Source organism: Sceloporus undulatus, chromosome 8, assembly GCF_019175285.1.
Source record: "Sceloporus undulatus isolate JIND9_A2432 ecotype Alabama chromosome 8, SceUnd_v1.1, whole genome shotgun sequence".
In the NCBI taxonomy this organism is placed as follows: Eukaryota; Metazoa; Chordata; class Lepidosauria; order Squamata; family Phrynosomatidae; genus Sceloporus; species Sceloporus undulatus.
The window spans coordinates 13717237-13736172 of record NC_056529.1 but is presented as its reverse complement, the minus strand read 5'-3'; the positions used below and the strand labels follow the sequence as shown (position 1 = coordinate 13736172).

The 18936-nt window shown below is 43.6% G+C and overlaps 1 protein-coding gene across 1 annotated transcript; it reads left to right on the top strand.

Annotated features, from left to right (window-relative positions):
• The first annotated feature begins 61 nt into the window (after window positions 1-61).
• On the top strand, window positions 62-6476 carry CBLN1 (cerebellin 1 precursor). The gene is made up of 3 exons (XM_042438036.1): window positions 62-654; window positions 1665-1784; window positions 5535-6476. Exons 1-3 carry the CDS (start codon window positions 397-399, stop codon window positions 5730-5732), a joined length of 576 nt encoding a protein of 191 aa, XP_042293970.1. The 5' UTR covers window positions 62-396; the 3' UTR covers window positions 5733-6476.
• Window positions 6477-18936: the final 12460 nt, after the last annotated feature.

Sequence of the window (18936 nt, the reverse complement as noted above, 5' to 3'; positions counted from 1 at the left end):
TGGCTTCGGCAGCGGCCGGGAAAGAATCTGTGGAGCCGTCGCGGGCGAAGGCAGGCGGGCGACAGAGGGGCAGAGGGGCAGGGGCTGCGTCTCTCCCCCATTATTATTATCATTATTGTTGTTGTTGTTGTTGGTCCTGCCTCCCTCCCTCCCTCCTTTCCTGCTCCTCTTCCTCGCCATGCATCCCAGCGCTCCTCAGCCTTGCCAGGGGCCTCCCTCACCGGCGGCTGCCCCTCGAAGGGTGGCATCACAGGAGGACTGAGGGCGCCCGGGAGAAGCGCAGCCAAGGAGCGGAGGAGGGCGGCGGGGGTCTCTTGGGGAGGCAGCGGCGGAGAGAGGGAGAGCGGGAAAGAGAGAGAGGCGAAGGAGAGCGCAGAGGCAGGCGAGGCGGGCAGGATGCTGGCGCTGGAGCTGCTGGGCTTGGCCTGGCTGGCCGGGGTGGCGGTGGTGGGCCAGAACGAGACGGAGCCCATCATCCTGGAGGGCAAGTGCCTGGTGGTGTGCGATTCCAACCCGGCCTCCGACCCGACGGGCACCGCGCTGGGCATCTCCGTCCGCTCCGGCAGCGCCAAGGTGGCCTTCTCGGCCATCCGCAGCACCAACCACGAGCCCTCGGAGATGAGCAACCGGACCATGATCATTTACTTCGACCAGGTAGGCGCCTCCGGAGGGTATCCGGGGAGGGAAGGGGGCTCCTAGGGGCCTGTCTGCCAACCTGCGTGTGGCGTTTGGAGAGCCGGGCACGCAGTTGGACCCTGGCCTGACTCCCTTATATGGGATCCCGGGATCTGTAGTTTGCTGTGGCCCTACAGGAGAGGAGGCGAAATAGCTCCCCAAGCAGCCTGGGGGGGGGTGGCAGGATGGGGAGAAGGGGAGCAGAGGCCGAGGAGGGAAGGTGGCAACCGCCTTTGGAGGGATTCTCCAGAACCGATCCCGGCCTTGAAGCTTTTTCCCCTCTCCGGGCATTTCCTCGAAGCGCAGCCGAATTCGCAGCTACACGCGGAATGAGAGGTGGCTCCCTGCTGTGGAAAGCCGGGCTTTGTCGTTTGGATCCGAGACACACGGCAGCAGTAATCCATTTTGAAACCGCCTGAACTGCCCTGGCTCAGTGCTAGGGAATCCTGGGAACTGTAGCTGATTGTGGCCCCAGAGCTCTCTGACAGAGGAGGCTAAATAGGCTCGCAAAACCACAGTTCCCAGAATTCCCTAGCACTGAGCCAGGGCATGCGGTCTCAAAGTGGATTGTTTCTGCAGTGTGTTTTGGACCTTGGAGAGCTGTTTGCTCTGTGGAAGAGCTCTGGGGCCCCAACAAACTCCAACTCCCAGAATCCCATAGCCTTGAGCCAGGGCAATGAAAGCGGTGCCAAACCGGGTTATTCCTCCAGTGTGGATGCAGCTACTGAGATGGAGGCAGATCTAGGTCCGCCGATGTTGACTGGCAGCGGCTTTTGAAGTGTGGAGATGAGATGGATGGCTGTTACCTGGCTATTCTTCTAAATCCACTTGTGAATCCGATCTCTACCAGCTGCAAGAAGTAGTGATACTTTGGGGAATCCAGCTCCTCTCTCCACTCTTTTCTTTCCCCTTCCCTCTTTCTTTCCAGGAAGAGGGAAGAAAATCCATCTCCGCTTCTCACCCCTTTCCCTTCTTTTTTTCCTTCGTAGGTACTCGTGAATATCGGGCTGAACTTTGACTCCGAACGGAGCACCTTCATCGCCCCCCGAAAGGGGATCTACAGCTTTAACTTTCACGTGGTGAAGGTGTACAACAGGCAAACCATCCAGGTCAGATATTGCCCTCTTTTGATCATGAACTTTATGCCTCTGTGTGTGTGTGAGAGAGAGAGAGAGAGACTGTGGAAAAGAGAGGAAGGGAGAGAGAAACATTGCAAGCCTGGATCTTATTCCAACTCTTCTGGCGCAGCACTGATGTGGCAGAGTCTTTTCCTTTTCCTTTCTTCCATGAGCAACTTTCCTGGTGGCTCTTACAATTGAGAACCGAATGACAAGAGGTGACAAAAAGCATGACAACCCACTCCTAAGCAATTAAGAGTTTGGAAGAAGGGACACATGAATCTGCCTAATAAAAGATGGCCGCTCCATCTGGCCAAGTATTGTCCACAGCCAGCAGCAGATTTCAGACAGAAATGTTTTCTGGCCCTATCAAGTAATTCCAGGGATTAGACCTGAGATCTTCTGTATACAAAACCTATGTTCTATTGCTGTCTTGTAGCCTTTGCCTAACAGCACAAAACCTTATGTGATGACTGTGGAAAGAGAGGAATAACAGACTTCTGTATGACTGAACTTAACAACAACCCCGCCCCCCAAACACAGTTAATATTTTTGAGTTTCCAGGTCCTTCTCTTTCCATATCCTTTGTCCAAATTTCTACCCAGCCTTCAAATAGGATCAGACTCAATATGAAATTCTAAAGGCCACATCTAAACCCCACATTATATATCTATATTATCCTAGCCCCCTCTCAACCTTTCTATTTGGGTGACATATGAACAGTGTGTCCATGATGTAGAGATGTTTATGCCAAATCATGCTTACTTAGGTAAAAAAAAAGATCTCATAGAACTCCATGGCAGGTGACAGTCCTGTAATAATGTTCCTTTGACCTCCCAGATTTGCGTTGTGGCTTTTTGGTACATGGCTGTTAAGTTTGGTGTCAACATTTGCTCAGGTTAAACCAAACATGAAAAAACACTCAGTGTCACCAATTGTGTATCCAAAAGGGGTGCCACCTTCTAGGAAAGTGACAGATTAGGAACGAAAGCAAATAACTGTATGTCTACTCAGATGTGGGCTCCCCAGATTTCAGTTTAACTTACTCCCAAGTAAGTGTCCATATGACTGTAGTTTGGGTTCATTAAACTAAGAAGTGGAAGGCCTGTATATGTAAGTATGAAGGTAAATATGTTAGATGATAGCCTGCCTTGTCCAGTTCAGTCCTAGCATGTATCAAATGTTATCCTGTGCAAATGGCACACTGTGCATTGTCCATTTTTACCTCTCTCTCTGATGCTGATAACAGCAGTCGTTTTCCTCTATGTGTCTTTTGCCGACAATATATAAGCCTTGTATTATATATTGTATTATATACTAACCCATTAGTTTCACTGTAGTAACAAGAACCTGGAACTAACCTGATCGAAATGCAAGCCTCCTCTCTTCATTGGCTTAGGAGTTACCTGTTGTGGCGTTGCACCTAACTTTTGGGTACTTTGGGGAGATCAGGTTGGCCTTTGTACTGAGGATCCAAATCTTTTAGATCCTTTGGGACAAAATCTCAATACATCAATTTGAAGTTTGTTCATTTTATATTGGGAACCTAAGTAAAAGCCATAGTTCCTGAAAGGAGACAGAATGAAGAGTCTCCCTTTCTCTGGGGGAAAATACCCTTAGAAGAAACAGAATTGGATAATTGATCCACTTTTCTCCCTTATACCAATGTAACTCCATTCCTTCCCTCCTTAATAGATTATAATTTGGTCTGGTTGAGTCAGATTGCCTTTATCCAAATGACTCAACCAGACCAATTTATAATCTATATTTGTCCTTCTATATTTGTCCTTCCATGTCCATAAGCACATAGAAACACACATTATACCCTTTGTCTCCAGCAGTATAAATAATACATACTGATCTAGCTTGAATTTTGAGTTCTGCAAGGGGGGGATATCTAGGCATATAGTTTGATTTTTGTATTTCTTCTTACAGTATGTCTAGCTACTCAACTAATTCTGGGTTTCTCTATGGCTCCAGCTATATATTTGATATTGGAATGATCTTGTGTGGATCTTCTCCAAAGCAGATTGCACTGAGTTCAACGTAGACCCCCGAGTTCATCTTAAATAGGCATCTGCTGTATGCAGTATGAAATACACAGGTAGATTTCACACACAAAATGTGCAACAAGCCATAACTCGGGTTAGATCTCTAGACTGCACAAATTTAAAGGAGGGTGAAGGGGAGGCCGACTCTTTCCCTTTGGTCACAGTCCATTTTTTAGCATTGAAGTGGGGTATGAGAGAAAGAGAGTAGGGGGAGACATGATTTAGCCAAAATGTAAGGATAGCTATTTGAGGCTCTGGTGTTGCATTAAGACTCCCTGCCCTTTTCACAGACAATATGGTCACTGCTGATATATATTTTTAAAATCAATAAGTGTAAGTATCAATAGCTGTCTGTGACTGCAGCAGATGGAAAGTTGATCTGTACATCTGTAGTTACCCGGGGCTCTGTTGTTTGCTGCAGATGTTATCAAAAGGAGATGGATCTCCCCCATTTCCCCCTCGCTCCCTAGGCAGGTAGGCGGCTGGCTGGGGCTCCATGGGTCACATATGGGCTCAGTCGGGGATTCAGCATGTTTGCTGCTTCACAAAGGGATATGCAGCCCCCTCCCAATGCACTTCAGAGCTGCTGCCTGCGGCGTGAAGGCTTTCATCCCCCTTGTCTTGTCTTTGAGCTTTAAAAAAATTGGTGTGTGTGTGTGTGTGTGTGTGTGTGTGTGTTAGACCATCTTTCCTGAAGGACGAACAAGACAAGGGGTGGCATCCAACAAAAGAGTTCCACTGAATTCTTCCTATCCACTCTGAATATTCGTGAGATGCTCAGGCTTGCTAAATGCTAAATTCATAAATCCACCATGTATTTTTTTTTTCTAGGCAACCTTAGAAAATCATGTATATTGTCTTGTTTCTATTGCTGCTGCTGCTGCCTTTTCCTCCTCCTCCTCCTCTTCAGGTTGATGATGATGATGGTGGTGCTTGCCATAGATTGCTTTGAGGGGGCTCTTCTGAGTTCAAAAGCAACTTGTAAACTGAAATGTGAAATAAATTTGGGAAATGGGATTTGGGAGATAACTAAAATAGCACGGCAAGCTCAAATGTTTTCTCCCACCGCATCTAGGGAAGCCCCATTAATCTGACCTGACAGCAGAAGCAATTGTACATTTGACAAAAGAGGCAGATAAAACCCTATGTGGAATTCATTCCTCGAAAGTTTGGGAGAGTGATGCCTCCAAGTGCTGCGCCATCAGTCCCTGATCTTGCCTCTTTTCCCTTTACTCTTCTCTCCTTTTTCCCATCTCTTCCTGGCACAGCTTTCTGGTAATGGAGGGTTTTGTGTCATGTATTTAAGAAACAAAAGGTTACAAACATACACTATAAAACGAGTTTTGTAGTGGCAAAGGTCTGGGAAGGGATAGAGTGGATGACACTAGACTTGCTTGGGGTGAATTGCACGTTTCCTGCATGAACCTATGCATGTCTACTCAGAAGTAAATCCTACATCTAGGAGTGTGTAGCCTTGGAATAATGCAGCTCATGTCACTGTTCAGACTCTCCTGCAGAATTAATAAGAGGAGTGGAAGAGGATCCATTTTGCAGGGATGCTTCTAGTTCAAAGCGGCCAACAGTCTTGGTTCCCTCCCGGGGATTTTTCTGTTGTTTTTCTCCTCCTCCATTCCTTTTCATTGATGGGGTTCTTGCTTTGTTCTCTCTCTGTCTCTCTCTTGCCTTTCAGGTGAGCTTGATGCTCAATGGGTGGCCTGTGATTTCTGCCTTTGCTGGGGACCAAGATGTCACCCGAGAAGCTGCCAGCAATGGAGTCTTGATCCAGATGGAGAAAGGAGACAGAGCCTATTTAAAACTGGAGAGAGGAAACTTAATGGGGGGATGGAAATATTCCACCTTCTCTGGATTTCTAGTATTCCCTCTTTAAATAACTTTGCCTGCTGGATGAAGAAACCAAAAGGGGGGTGGAAAGTCTGAGGTTTGCTTTGCCAGCCCCTGAATTGTAGCCAGAAAGACAGAGCTTTTGGACAGCAAGCTTCTGGATTATGTCTACGTATTGCAGAAGTTAAACCCGTATTTAGGTTTGTGTACATTGCTTGGAAGATCTTTGTTAACAGTGCAGCCAAACTGACAGAAGATGCTTGAATCCACCACACTTCGATAACATTTCTCCTTTTTTCCTTTGCAAACTGAATTATTTATGTCTCCATTTAAGTGAGTTATTATAACTAATATCTCTCCCCTCCCACCCCCCTACAGCTCCCCTTTGCCAAAGTGTATGTTTTCTACTTTGCACTATCCCTTTACAACCAATCTGGTTTGATTTTGACATTATATATATATTTTTACTCTTTCCCTGAGTTCGACTTTTTAAAAAGGTGTATTTTTGAATATGTGGGTGCCATGGTAAGAGAGGTGCAATGCAAACCATACTGTGTGCTAACAAGCAAACAGGAAATATATAAATAGAAATATATATATATATACATATATATATACATCAACATGAACTATTATAGCCAAGTCCTGATTTTCAATATTTCTATGTAAATCTGAGTGATTGTGGAACTTAACAGGCTGCTTTATGTTTTGATGCTTGTTTTTTCCCCTTTCTCTTGTAATTGTGGCCCAACTTACGTGCCAGAAAGTATACGGAACTTTTACTAATTAATTACTAATCTGTAAGATAAGGTGTGAATATTAACAAATATTAATTTTGGATTTAGGTTTTGTTTTGTTTTATTTTTTATTTATTTTGGGGTCTTTTGTTTTGCTTTGTTTTGTTTTTTCACTTATTAGATGAGAAATTTGGTGCAATCTTAATCAGCCTTAGAAAGGGGAAAGCAAAAGATGCAAATGAACAGAAGACATTGGAGGGGGATCTGCACTATCTACTGTTTTGCTGCAGGTTCTGCTTGGTTCTGATTTTCATAATGGAAGAAGTGAAAAACAAATTCCTCAACAGCAAGTACCTAGGAGTAAAAGCATTCCTTTCTTCTCAGGTTTCCAAGTCCTGCTTTTGTTCTGCCTCTTCAGAAAAAGCAGCAGCCAGTGTGAGCTTTTTCAATGTATCAACTTCAGCAACCATCCTCTCCATTGGACAAGATGGTCCTCCTAAACAGGTTCTGCACGGTTGGGAAGAATCTTTTCCAGAACAGGAATGCCCACAAAATTGTCCCCCCACTTCTTTTGCATTGTATTCTCTCCATCAAATAAGATTTTATATAGCAGTCTTATTCAAAAGAGACAGGGGAGGGGGATGGACGAAATCCTTCCAAGGTTATGCCTAAAATGCTGATATTATTATTGTTTGCTAGGATTATTTCCTTTACAGTCTTTCAAAGATGTAAATGCTATAATTTTTGCAGCACTCTAAAGAGAATAACTACTTTTATTATCAAGGTACGGAGTCAAAATACTTTTGATTGTAATCAAAACATAACGTGAAATAAAAATCGGTGGAATAAAGAAATATCCTTCTCAGAGAGTGGAGAGATATTGAAGCAGGCCTGATTCTCTGCCTCCTCCTTCCCCCCCTTTTTCTTTGGTTTGGTTGCAAGATGGATACAGTTCAGATTTGGAATTTAATTATACGCCCATAAATCAAAGTAATCACTGGATATAAAGAGCCAATTTCTCAATTTGTAACCATAATGTGGACAGTGGCTGCTATACAGTTAAAATTGGATAGCACTCTCTCTCTCTCTCTTTCTCTCTCTCTTTGCTTCTTCCAAACCTGGGTTCCAAGAAGGAATTTAATTAGCTCCTAGGGGGGCAGTTAATTCTAGCTTAATAAGCAATGCATTATTTTATGGTCAACGTCCCTCTTGATGGGAGGGAATGCATGCATCCTTGCTAATAATTTCACACAGCAAATGGAGATGCCAGTGTTTTGTTTCATTTTTCAGAAGCCTTTGGGAACATGGGCAGAGGAAGTAGAAAAGGCAGGTGTGTTGGGTTGGCTTGCTGTCACTGGAATACTTCAGTGCTAAGCAGAAGGTAGATCTGGATCTATTAGTTGTTCTCAAGGCATTGGCAAAGATTTCTGACTCTACCTTGTGTAACAAAAAAAAAGTAGCAAAATGACCCCCCCCCCCCCCCCGCTGTTTTAAATTATATTGCTGAAATGAGAGAACTTGTGTTTTGGGCGGAAGTAACAAGTAAGGAATGGCCTGTCCAGTTCTGTTGTGATACTGAAAAGAAATTCCTCAGGTCAGAATTCTTTCATGTGAAGTGTATTCCTTTTGCACCAGGTTTCCATTGGTGGCTCTTGGGCTTCTGTGATGAGTTGAGGTCAAAAGTTGTATGTTTATCCTCCCCTGTTTTAATGCAACTTTAATGCAAGGGAAGAGAGCTAGGATAGGAACAGAGACTGGCTGTACAGAGTTGTAGTCACCATGTGAAGTCCTGGGTTCAGATCACGTCTTTGGTTACCACTGACTCACAAGCACCTCTTGGCAGCTCACACTGACTCAGTGGCCCTCTCTTTTACAAATTTTAAAGCATCACTCACCCTCAATAGAGGTTTGTTTTTCAGATTACTGTAGCAGCATATGCATAAGGATTTCTAGAGTCCATCAGTGTGAAAACTGATGTTGAAGGATCCATTTAGCATTCAGTATTGCAGGCAGCAGCATAACAGAACCCTTCAAATATTGCTCTCTGCTGCATTGGTACTTGAATCAATCTTTGCTAGTATCTAGGTGTGTAATGGGTGGGTGGAATAATTCATCTTATTCCACCTTATTCCACCAGAGGAGAAATAGTCTTTAAGGTGCCACCATTTGTTTTAATCAATGTCTTCCTATTGTGTATGTAGTGTGCCTTCAAGTTGCCTGTTGACTAATGCTGACCCCATGAATTTAATAGGATTTTTCTAGGCAAGGAATACTTATAGGTGGTTTTGCCAGATCTTTCCACTATCATTGTGCAAAGTTTGCACAGCATAAAAGAGACTATGGAATAATATTTAATGCTTGGTTAGGTGTTTTGGATTTGGTTGTTGTGGGCTCAAGTCCCCCAGGTATCTCTAGCAGCCTTTAGATTAGAACTTTGTCAGGGAGAAGGACAGTGTTAGGCATTGGAAGTATAATCCAATAGCAATCCGAACGCAATCGTGGGGTTTAACATTATTGCGTGATAGACTACCACACGCAATGTCGGGCAATGGGACGTCAGTCCGAACGTAATCATGGAGTTTCACATTATTGCGTGAGAGGTGATCACACACAATTTTGGGCAACAGCAAGCTATTTTCAGGCAATGGGAAGTCAGTTCGAACGCATTTCGAATTCACGTAAATTCACTGAACTAGCGAATTCACATGAATGCGTTCTGGCCCCACTTTCCTTTCATTTGAAATTATGAGAAATTCCTCCCATGTGATAAACTCCTTAGTTTCTCCAGACAACAAACTGGAATTGGCTAAAGGATAGCATTCATTGTCAGGCTAGTACATCTGTAGCTTGGGGAGGAAGGTTATTCCTTTATGCCAAAGGCTGGATTCCCTTGCCAAAAACAAACAAACAAACAAACAAAAACAAAGGAAAGGGCATTGGTTTGTGTAAAACCAGCATCTGTTTATTTTTGAAAAATAGAAATTCCCAAAAGCAAACCTTAATTTTGCCCTTTTTGTATAAGGGACACCATTTTATTATGCCATGGTATTTAATGGGACTTGAGCATCCACAGATTGTCCAAATGCCAGTGAATACCAAAGGCCCACTATATATTGATATGGATATGGGTTTTAAAATAATCACTCTAATTTCAATAGAAATATGAAATGGAGCTCAACACAGTACAGCCAGTTGACATTGCCTGCCTGCTCTGTTTGCTATCCAGGTACTACTGCTTGTTGATGGACAAGGTCTGGTCAACAAATGGCTTCAAGATCCTTTTCTTCATGTCTACTTCTTATTGTTGCTATTTGCTATCAAGTCAGTTTCAGGTTAGGTCAGCCCTACAAAGGACACCTATTCTAGATACCTAACAAGTCATCAACAGCTCAGGTCTTACGGTCTTGGGGCCAGGACTTCCTTGGTTGGATCAATCTATCTGTAATGTGGTCTCTATCTTTTCCTATTGCCTTCCTTTTTCCCAAGTATTACTGCCTTTTCCACATTGTCTCATGTTATGTCAAAAGTATGATAGCCTCAGTTTCTAGAGTCCTAATACTGTACTCCATATGCAGCTGAAGAAGTGGATTTTAATTTCCAGAAGTTCATGCTAAACTAAGATCTTTTTGACACTATGCAAGTGTAGCTCTTCAATACCACTTTAACTGCCTGGGGCATCCTGCAATGTGGAGGATTTGCAGTTTGGCAAGCCATTCTTGCTCTCTGACAAAGAATGCTTCATGAAACTACAAATCCCAGCAAAAATCCATCAGTGATACCTTTATTGGCCAACCGAAATGCACAATATGCTTGTTGCAAGCTTTTGGAGCTCCATGGGCTTCTTCATCAGGCAAGATGTTACAAACAAAACAGGAGAGAGAGAGAAAAACAATTGGAGATGTTAGTCAGATGCCTACATGTTGTTTCAGTCCATAGTAAAGAAGTTATGATGGGGAGGATATCTTTTGCAGGCAAGTATATTGTGCATTTCGGTTGGCCAATAAGGACATCTCTGATGGATTTTTGTTTGTATTTGTTAAATGGCCAACATAGCGTGTTTACAAATCCCAGGATTGCATAAGATGGATCAGATTGCTATAAATGTGTAGCAAAGACACATCTGAGGAAGTAGACTTCAGTCTACGAAAGCTCACGTTGCCAACTTCTTTCAGTTAGTCTCAAAAGTGCTACATGATCTCTCTGCATATTACTTTCTTATGACTTGCTTGCATTGATTCAGTTGGAACAAAGTGTGCTTTTCTTTTGTATTTCTGCAAATCTTGAAATTTGGTGCTTCCTGTCCTTGGGTGTCGAAGTTGCCATTTTGGATAGTCAAGCAACAACAAGGGGGTGTCCAAACGCAAATGATGGGAGAAAAAATTGACAAAACCATAGATTTCAAGACCAGTTTCAACCCTGTCTCTTTGACTTAAGGAAATATGAGAGAGGAATAGTACGCCTGGGTCCATCCTTTCTGTTTATGCACAGCAGCTGTGAGTGTCACAGTAATCATACTACTACAATTGTGTTGGGTGAAACAGACCTAAATCTTGTTAGTCTTATGGGTGCCACAAGATCCCTCTGGATCATATTGCGGGAACAGGCTAACAGGCTGTTCTTCTTTGGAAATGGTTTCCAATCAAGTCCCCTTTCTGGCTCCTCTTCCTTTTTAATCTTCTTTCTCTTGAAAAGCAGAGGTTCAAGGGGAAATCCTTCAAAGAGAGGACTTGCTCTTGTGACAGCCCTTCAAAGAGAGAATGGTCCCTTGCAAAAGAAGACCCAAGGCTAGCTTAACATGGAATGACATTTATTGGGTTGCATCCGCACTGCAGAAATCATCCAGTTTGACACTACTTTAGGTGCCATGCTGTGGAATCCTGGGATTTGTAGTTTGTTGTGGTACAAGAGCTCTCCGAGATAGAAGGCTAAATGTCTCTCGGAACTACTAAAGTACAAAACTAAGCATCTTTGTTAAGGATGAGGGGAGGATTCCCCTCCAATGAGGTTTCACCCATCTGTCTTTTCTCTTCAAAGGCCTTCCCCAACCCGGAGTCTTCGGGATGTGACTTGGACTACCACACCCATCATCCCCAGTCTTCCACACCAGGCAGGGCTGTAACTATGAGGTTTGTGGGAGGCTGGTTTCGTGAAATGTGCCCTTGTGGTTGTGGCTTCGAGCCATTTTCAACTTATGGCGACCCTAAGGAGGCGGAACATAAGAAAAGTTGTTGTTGTTGTGTGCCTACAAGACATTTCTGAGTGATGGCAACCCTAAAATGGGATGTTCTTGGCAAGTCTCTTCAGAGGGGGTTTGCCATGGCCACCCTCCAAGGCTGAGAGAGTGTGACTTGTCCAAAGTCTGAGCCAGGATTCAAACCCTGTTCTCCAGAGTCCTAGTCCTGCCCTGCAAGGTTCTTCCATTGCTCTTCTTGAACCTGGCAGAGAAGGATAAGGATGGAATTAATATCAATCACATGTATAATTATTATTAATTAATATTTAATTAAAACCTATCTGTGGCCCGAAGAAGTTTAGCCTATTGTAACTGTGATCTGACTGCCCAGTTGTGCAGGTCTGCATAAATCGACAGAGATTACATACACGAAGGCCTACTAATGGTAAGGGGTTACTCCGTGTAAAGGTGTAGAATCCAAGGCTTAGTCTTTCGCTTTGAAGCGAATCCAGATCTGATCCTCTTTAGGGAAGGAGAACTAGAGTATTGAGCCATAGCAGTTAAAGCGGTCTCAAACTGGATTGTTTCTGCAGTGTGTTTTGGACCAACATTTAACATTTCTTCCTGATATCTGTGTTTTTCCAGGGAATTGGGAGAAAACCTGACTTCGGAGGCTGCATCCCCATGACAGAAATAATCCGGTTTGACACTGCTGAATTGCCCGGCGCAAAGCTAGGGAATTCTGGGAAATGTGGCTGGTGAGATGTGTAGCCTTCTCTGACAGAGAGTTTCTGAGGCCACAACAAACGAAGCCTTGAGCCAGGGCAGTTCGAGCGCTGTCAGACCGGATCCTTTCGCAATGCGGAGGCAGAACTAATAAAGGAGATCGGAGGAAACGCAGGAAATTTTGCTTGGTGGGGGAGAGATCCTTTTGGACTAAACCCAGGAGGGATGTCGTCTGTTTGCAATCTTCCAACTCGATTTCCCACTAAACCTGCACAGGATCGCACCTTAAAAACACAGCGCAAGTCTTTTCCTCCTTCCAGGTCTGTTCAAAGCGGGACTTCCAACCTTTTGCCTTTCTGGTTCTGTTTTTCCCATCATCTCAAAAGCGCACCGAAGTCCTCCAATCTTGGCTTCGACACTCAGGAAAGTCCCAAACACACTGCAGAAACCATCCACTTTGAGACTGCTTTAATTGTCCTGGCTCAGTGCGAGGGAATCCCGGGAATGGTAGTTTATTGTGCCCCCCCCCCCCCGCTAAAGGTCACAAAACGACAGTTCCCAGGATTCCTAGCTCTGAGCCAGGGCAGTTCAAGCAATCTCAGACTGGATTATCTCTGCAGTTCTTTCTTGTATTCCTAAAGTACTCTTCACGTTACACGTTTTCGCGTTAACGTCGGAAGAAACATTGCAGTTCAGACAGCAGAGGAGAGGCGGAGTGAGGCTGTATCCGCACTGCAGAAATAATCCGGTTTGATACCACTTGGACTGCCATGGCTCAGTGCGAGGGAATCCTGGGCTTTGTAGTTTGCTGTGGCACAGGAAAGCTCTGACAGAGAAGGCTAGATGTCCTATAAAACTACCAATCCAGAGATTCCATATCATGGGGCATGGCAGTTAAAGCAGTGTCAAACGGATTATTTCTACAGCCCCTGAGAGTTCAGCCACACTGCATAAGTCCCTGCTAGGGAATCTAGGAACTATAGGTTTGTGAGACATTTGGCCTACTCTGTCAGAATTCCCAGGATTCCCTAGGACTGAGCCAAGGCAGTTAAAGCACTCTCAGAATGGATGATTTCCACAAGGGTGGGAGAGCAGCTTCATTATTGGCCCTTATCACACGTGAAACTGGAACTCCAATCCAGAGCCAATCCGAAGTGAAGGGGAAGCAGAGTCACTTCAAATCCAAGGCAATTCACATGATGAATTATCACACGTAAAGAACGAAATTGTGGTCATTCCTGAGTCAAAGCAGAGCGAGTGCACGTTAAATTACCACACCAGTATTCCACACCAGAATTGGGACCCTTGCGCAAGCTCAGTGGGGGTCAGAACGCATTGTGAACCTTTGCACTTCTGATAGCCTCACATGAATGATAGGGAATGTCGCCTATCCCTACATGCCCTCTGCTTCATCCAAATGTATCGTCGGCAAAATTATTATTATTATTATTATTATTATTATTATTATTATTATTATTTTGCAGTGAAATAATTTTTTTCTCAGAACCTGCTTGCAAGCTGCATGGTGCCCAAAACATAAAACTAGAAGTGGCCAGAAGTTGTTTTCGGGTTTTATCAAAATGCATTTTGAGCAGAAAGATTACCATGATACAGTAGTTTGAGATATGGACTAGAACTCTGAGAGAGCAGAGTTCAAATCCCTTCTTGGCCATAGCAACCCAATGGGTGACCTCTCAGCCTCAAAGACAATGGTACGCCTCCTCCAAACAAATCCTGCCAAGCAAACCTTATTATAGGTTCACCTTAGGGTCACCATAAGTTGGAAATGTCTTAAAAGCACACAACAGTGAGCAAAATGCAGCTTTGGGGCCACGTGAGGTGCCAAACTTTGTTTTTTGGGTGGCCCTTGAACCATCCAGATTGGCTAATTTGCCCTTTTCCAGCAAAAGAAAAAAGAAAAAGAGGAGGAGGTAATTCTTCTCTCCTGGAAGGCTCCAGGAGTGTCAGTTCCCCATTTCAATAGGTAACAAGGCCTTCTTGCATTGTGCAGTTGTTATTTGCCATTGCTGATTTTGATTGGTGGTGACCCTATGAAAAAGAGATCTCCTAGAGCCCCTTATCAACCTTGCTCAGGTCTTGCAAACTCATGGCCGTGGTTTCCTTGCCTGAATCAACCCACCTACAGTGCAACGTTCTATTTTCTACTGGCTTTCATTTTATCAAACATTAGCTTCTTATTCAATGAATCATGCCATCTCTTATCCAATGAGTCATGCATGATGGCAAGATGGCCACACTAAGGAATGTGCTTGCTTATTATCATAATGTTTGGTATGGAATTTGTATCTCAGCCCACCTGGCAGGTTCGAGGTTGAGGACAGCTGGCTTCAAAGATTAGGCCAGATCTGCACATAGAGCTTCCATGTATAAGTTTTCCAGCTATCAAAAAAGATACATGCATCTTTTTCATTTTATCTAGTATACAATCTTGGCTTAGATCTTCCTCTGTGTATCTGTATAATCTCTGCCCGCTGCATGCATTAGAAGATCAGCTTTGAAACCTTAGCTGGTAGAGGGAACTATTTTTTAAGTGTTGTAACAACACATGCACACACACAATCCCATTGTTACAAACACACCTGTCATGCCCATTCAGCTGGTAGATTATATGAGCCTTCCAGATCTTGCTTCACAGCTAGAGTCTGCTGGCAACGGCCCAGAAATTCATTAGGCGAACCCAGAATCATTATGGTTTTATTAGTCCAGGTTAAGCAATCCACAAACTCAGCAAGAATTGTATAGCCAGGGGAAGAGCTGATGCAATAAAGGAACAACAATGAGAAGAGGATTAGGTAAAGATTCCCTTGCTGCTGGTGTGTGCATGTGTATCAGAACAAAAGAAACATTAATGTTATTATTTTTAATTATTTATTAGCTAGGCAGCTCCTAATTAATGTATAGGGCATTTACAGCACAAAGAAAGTAGGGGCAGTAGGATAGTGCTCTGCCCCCTTGGCGCTTGCAGTCTGAAGTCTAATAATTGGGGGGGGAAACAGAAGAAATAGCAGGGGAGAGAGGGAGATGAAAACAGACAAATTGCAAAATCTGTTGAAGAGACTTCACAACGTATTATATAAGTTAAGAACATGCTCTGATACTTGAGCGTCTGTCAGCTAAAATGGTCCCAACATAAAAAGTGAGATCAGAATGAAATGAAATGTGGAAAGCAGATGGAGCCATAATTACCCCAGCAGTGGACATTTAACTAACAGTAGTTGGCCTAAATGCCACAAAGCCACTAGATCCTGACTGATCTTTTAAACTAAGCAAGGTCAGCCCTGGTTATTACTTGGATGGGAGACAGCCAATGAATATTGAGTGCTGTGGGCTATATTTCAGAGGAAGAAAGCAGCAAACCACCTTTGACTATTCATTGCCTAAGAAAATCCTATGGAATTCATGGGTCTCCATATGTCAACAGGCAACTTCAAGGCACATACACACACAGTTGGGTGTTAATACTGTTAAAGAAGAAGGTAAAGGCAAATCATCTCTGCATAAGAAGACAATGATGGGTTGCCATAAATTGGATTAGACATAAAGACACACAACAACGACAACAACAACACATTTTTGATGTCCCTGTTAACTGTTAAAAGTATCCCTGACCTCACTGTTTACCCACCCAAAACATGTTCTCCCAAGCATATGTGTTTAAGGTAAAGTAGTCCCTCATGCATCTGATGATAAATGCAGTCTCCAGAAAAGCTTATGCCACAATCAATTTGCTGATTTTAAAGATATCACCAGAGTCTTTGTGGCTTTTGCTGCATCCAACAAAAAAACACTTTTAACAATATGCAAGCCACCTTTAGTTCCAATATCAGGGAAAGGTTGTTGTTGCTGTTGTTGTTGTGTACCTTCAAGTAATTTCTGACTTGAATAAGGCAAATCTATAATAGGATTTTCTTGGCAAATTTCTTCAGAGGTGGCTTGTCATGGCCATCCTCCAAGGCTGAGAGAGTGTGACTTGCTTAAGGGCATCCACTGGGTTTACATGGTTGAGCTGAGATTCGAACCCTGTTCTCCAGAGTCATAATCCAATGCTCAAACCACTACACTGTGCTGGTTCCCATATGCATTAATAAACTTATCACCATCATCACTGTCATCATCACTTAGGTTGTCAAATGGTCCACAGTGCTGAGTTCATATTACTCTGATTTTGAAGGTCTCACAGTGGTTGCGGAATGTTTTCCAGGTTCAGTTTAAGATGCTGGTTTAACCTTTAGAGCTTCCTATGGCATTGGAGCCTATGAGACAGCCTAAATTGCTGAGATCTTCACGAGAGGCCTCTAAAGAATACCATCAGCTACAGAAGCACTTGAAGTCACATGGATGCACATGCAAAAGCCTGCTTGATGAGCCCATGCTTTCTGCAGTGTTTATCCAAGACTGTGGAATGTGCTCGCTTTGGACATGTACGTGATTCCTAAACTGCTTTTTTAAAAGGCTGTAAAGACCCATCTCTTCCACCTTGGCCCTTTAAGCTGTTTTAATGACTACTGCAATGAGTCAGAAAGTTTCATTGTTTGACAAGTGATGTTTATGAGCTGACTCAACTGTTATTTTTATGGAATGGCAGGATAAAAATGTAATCAATCAACAAATAAATGAGGAGAAAAAGAAGGCCTTCTTGTTGTCACTGTGGTTAAACCACTGGAGGCTAGTAGCAACCCTTCACCGATTTACTGCACATCACTTGGAGATCTACCACTATCTCACCAGTTTATTTTCTCACAACAATTGTGTTAGTGAAGCAAATGGGAACATATAAGTGTCAAAAAATTCAGTATCACACTTCTCTTCAATCATATGAGTGTGCTGCTTTGACAATCCATGGTCCCTTCCTCACTGGCTCCATACTCCACCTTCCATTCCTTTCAATGAATTCATGCCTTTGCTTAGATTGTTTTCAGTCCATTTCTTTCTGGGTTTTTTATTTTATTTTTTGCTGTAATTATGCAATCAAATATAAAAATAAAAATCTTGAAAGGAACAGAATAAAGACAAACTCAGCTTGCTTGGGAATAGTGAGGAGAGAGGAGAGAGGAGGAGAATCACACCCCTTCATGCTACATGACTACCACCAATAATTACTGCCTTGGAAGGCACCCATCACACTAACAGGACTGATGAAATAAGGATGGTATTAGGATCCTATTGACGGGTTTTCCCCATCAATGCAAAGCTGCACTGTAGATCCAAAGGAAATGCAAAGCAGCAACTGAATAGACACAACATTGTGTGATACGTACTAGACAATTATGCTAATATCTTGCTTTAATTCTGATTTATTGCCTCTTGTGATAAAGTTCATAATCTTAACCGGCCGTCTACCAACCATCCTTAAACTATGCTACCAACATCTCACTCTTATCTATTTAGATAAGTTGCTGTGAAGGAAAGATGCAATTCTCTTTACATGCAATCACATGCCCAAGAACCATGTCTCCATTCTTCGCACCACCAAATCTAGGGTTAGGAAGCTGCCAGAACATGTGAAAGTTCATTTTCGGATGACATCTCCCAGAATCCTTTGCAACATTGGGCCTATATATCTCAGAGTACTCAACACTGGAGATCAGGGTTCAATTCCGAGCTAAGCTGGGAAATCCACTGGGTGACCTTGGACAAGTTTCATGCTCTCAGCCTCAAGGAAAGTCAGTGGCAAACTTCCTCTGAACAAATCTTGCCAAGAAAACCCCATTATAGAGTCTTATGGTCAACATAAGTCAGGAACACCTTGAAGGCACATAACCACAAACAGTCAACACTAACAGGCAGTGGTCAATAATCTTTTCCAGCCCTTCCTGGGATGGGGCTTGGAGGTACTGTTCTACAGTGGCTTCGTTCCTTCCTGGAGGGGTGAACTCAGAAGGTGGTACTGGGGGACTCCTGTTCGACCCCCTGGCCATTGACCTGTGGGGTCCCTCAAGGTTCTGTGTTGCCCCCTATGCTGTTTAACATATAAATGAAAGCGCTGGGAAAGGTCGTCCGGAGTTTTGAGGTGCGGTGTCATTAATATGCAGATGACACTCAACTCTACTACTCCTTCCCACCTCAGTCCAAGGAAGCTGTCCAGGTTCTAGACCAGTGCCTGTCTTCAGTAATGGACTGGATGAGGACAAACAAGTTGAAACTTAATCCAGACAAGACAGAAGTGCTCCTGGTCAGTCGGAAGGCAGATCAGGAAATAGGGATCCAGCCTGTGTTAGATGGGGTCACACTCCCCTTGAAGACACAGGTTCACAGTTTGGGGGTAATCTTGGACTCAGCTTTGAACTTGGAAGCCCAGGTCTCTGCTGTGACCAGGAGTGCTTTCGCCCATTTAAAACTTGTGCACCAACTGCACCCGTTCCTTGAGAAGCCAGATCTGGCCACGGTGGTACATGCCTTGGTTACATCCTGTTTGGACTACTGTAATGGGCTCTACATAGGATTACCTTTGAAAAGTGTTCGGAAAATTCAACTGGTTGAAAGAGCTGCTGCCAGGCTGTGAACAGGGGCAGATTACAGTGACCATACAACTCCCCTGTTGAAACAGCTTAATTGGCTGCCAGTTTGTTTCTGGGCACAATTCAAGGTACTGG

Coding starts and splice junctions, on each gene's coding strand:
- CBLN1 (XM_042438036.1), top strand. CDS start 397: ATGCTGGCGCTGGAGCTGCTGGGCTTGGCCTGGCTGGCCGGGGTGGCG. Junction 655..1,664: donor TGATCATTTACTTCGACCAG/GTAGGCGCCTCC, acceptor TTTCCTTCGTAG/GTACTCGTGAATATCGGGCT. Junction 1,785..5,534: donor ACAACAGGCAAACCATCCAG/GTCAGATATTGC, acceptor CTTGCCTTTCAG/GTGAGCTTGATGCTCAATGG.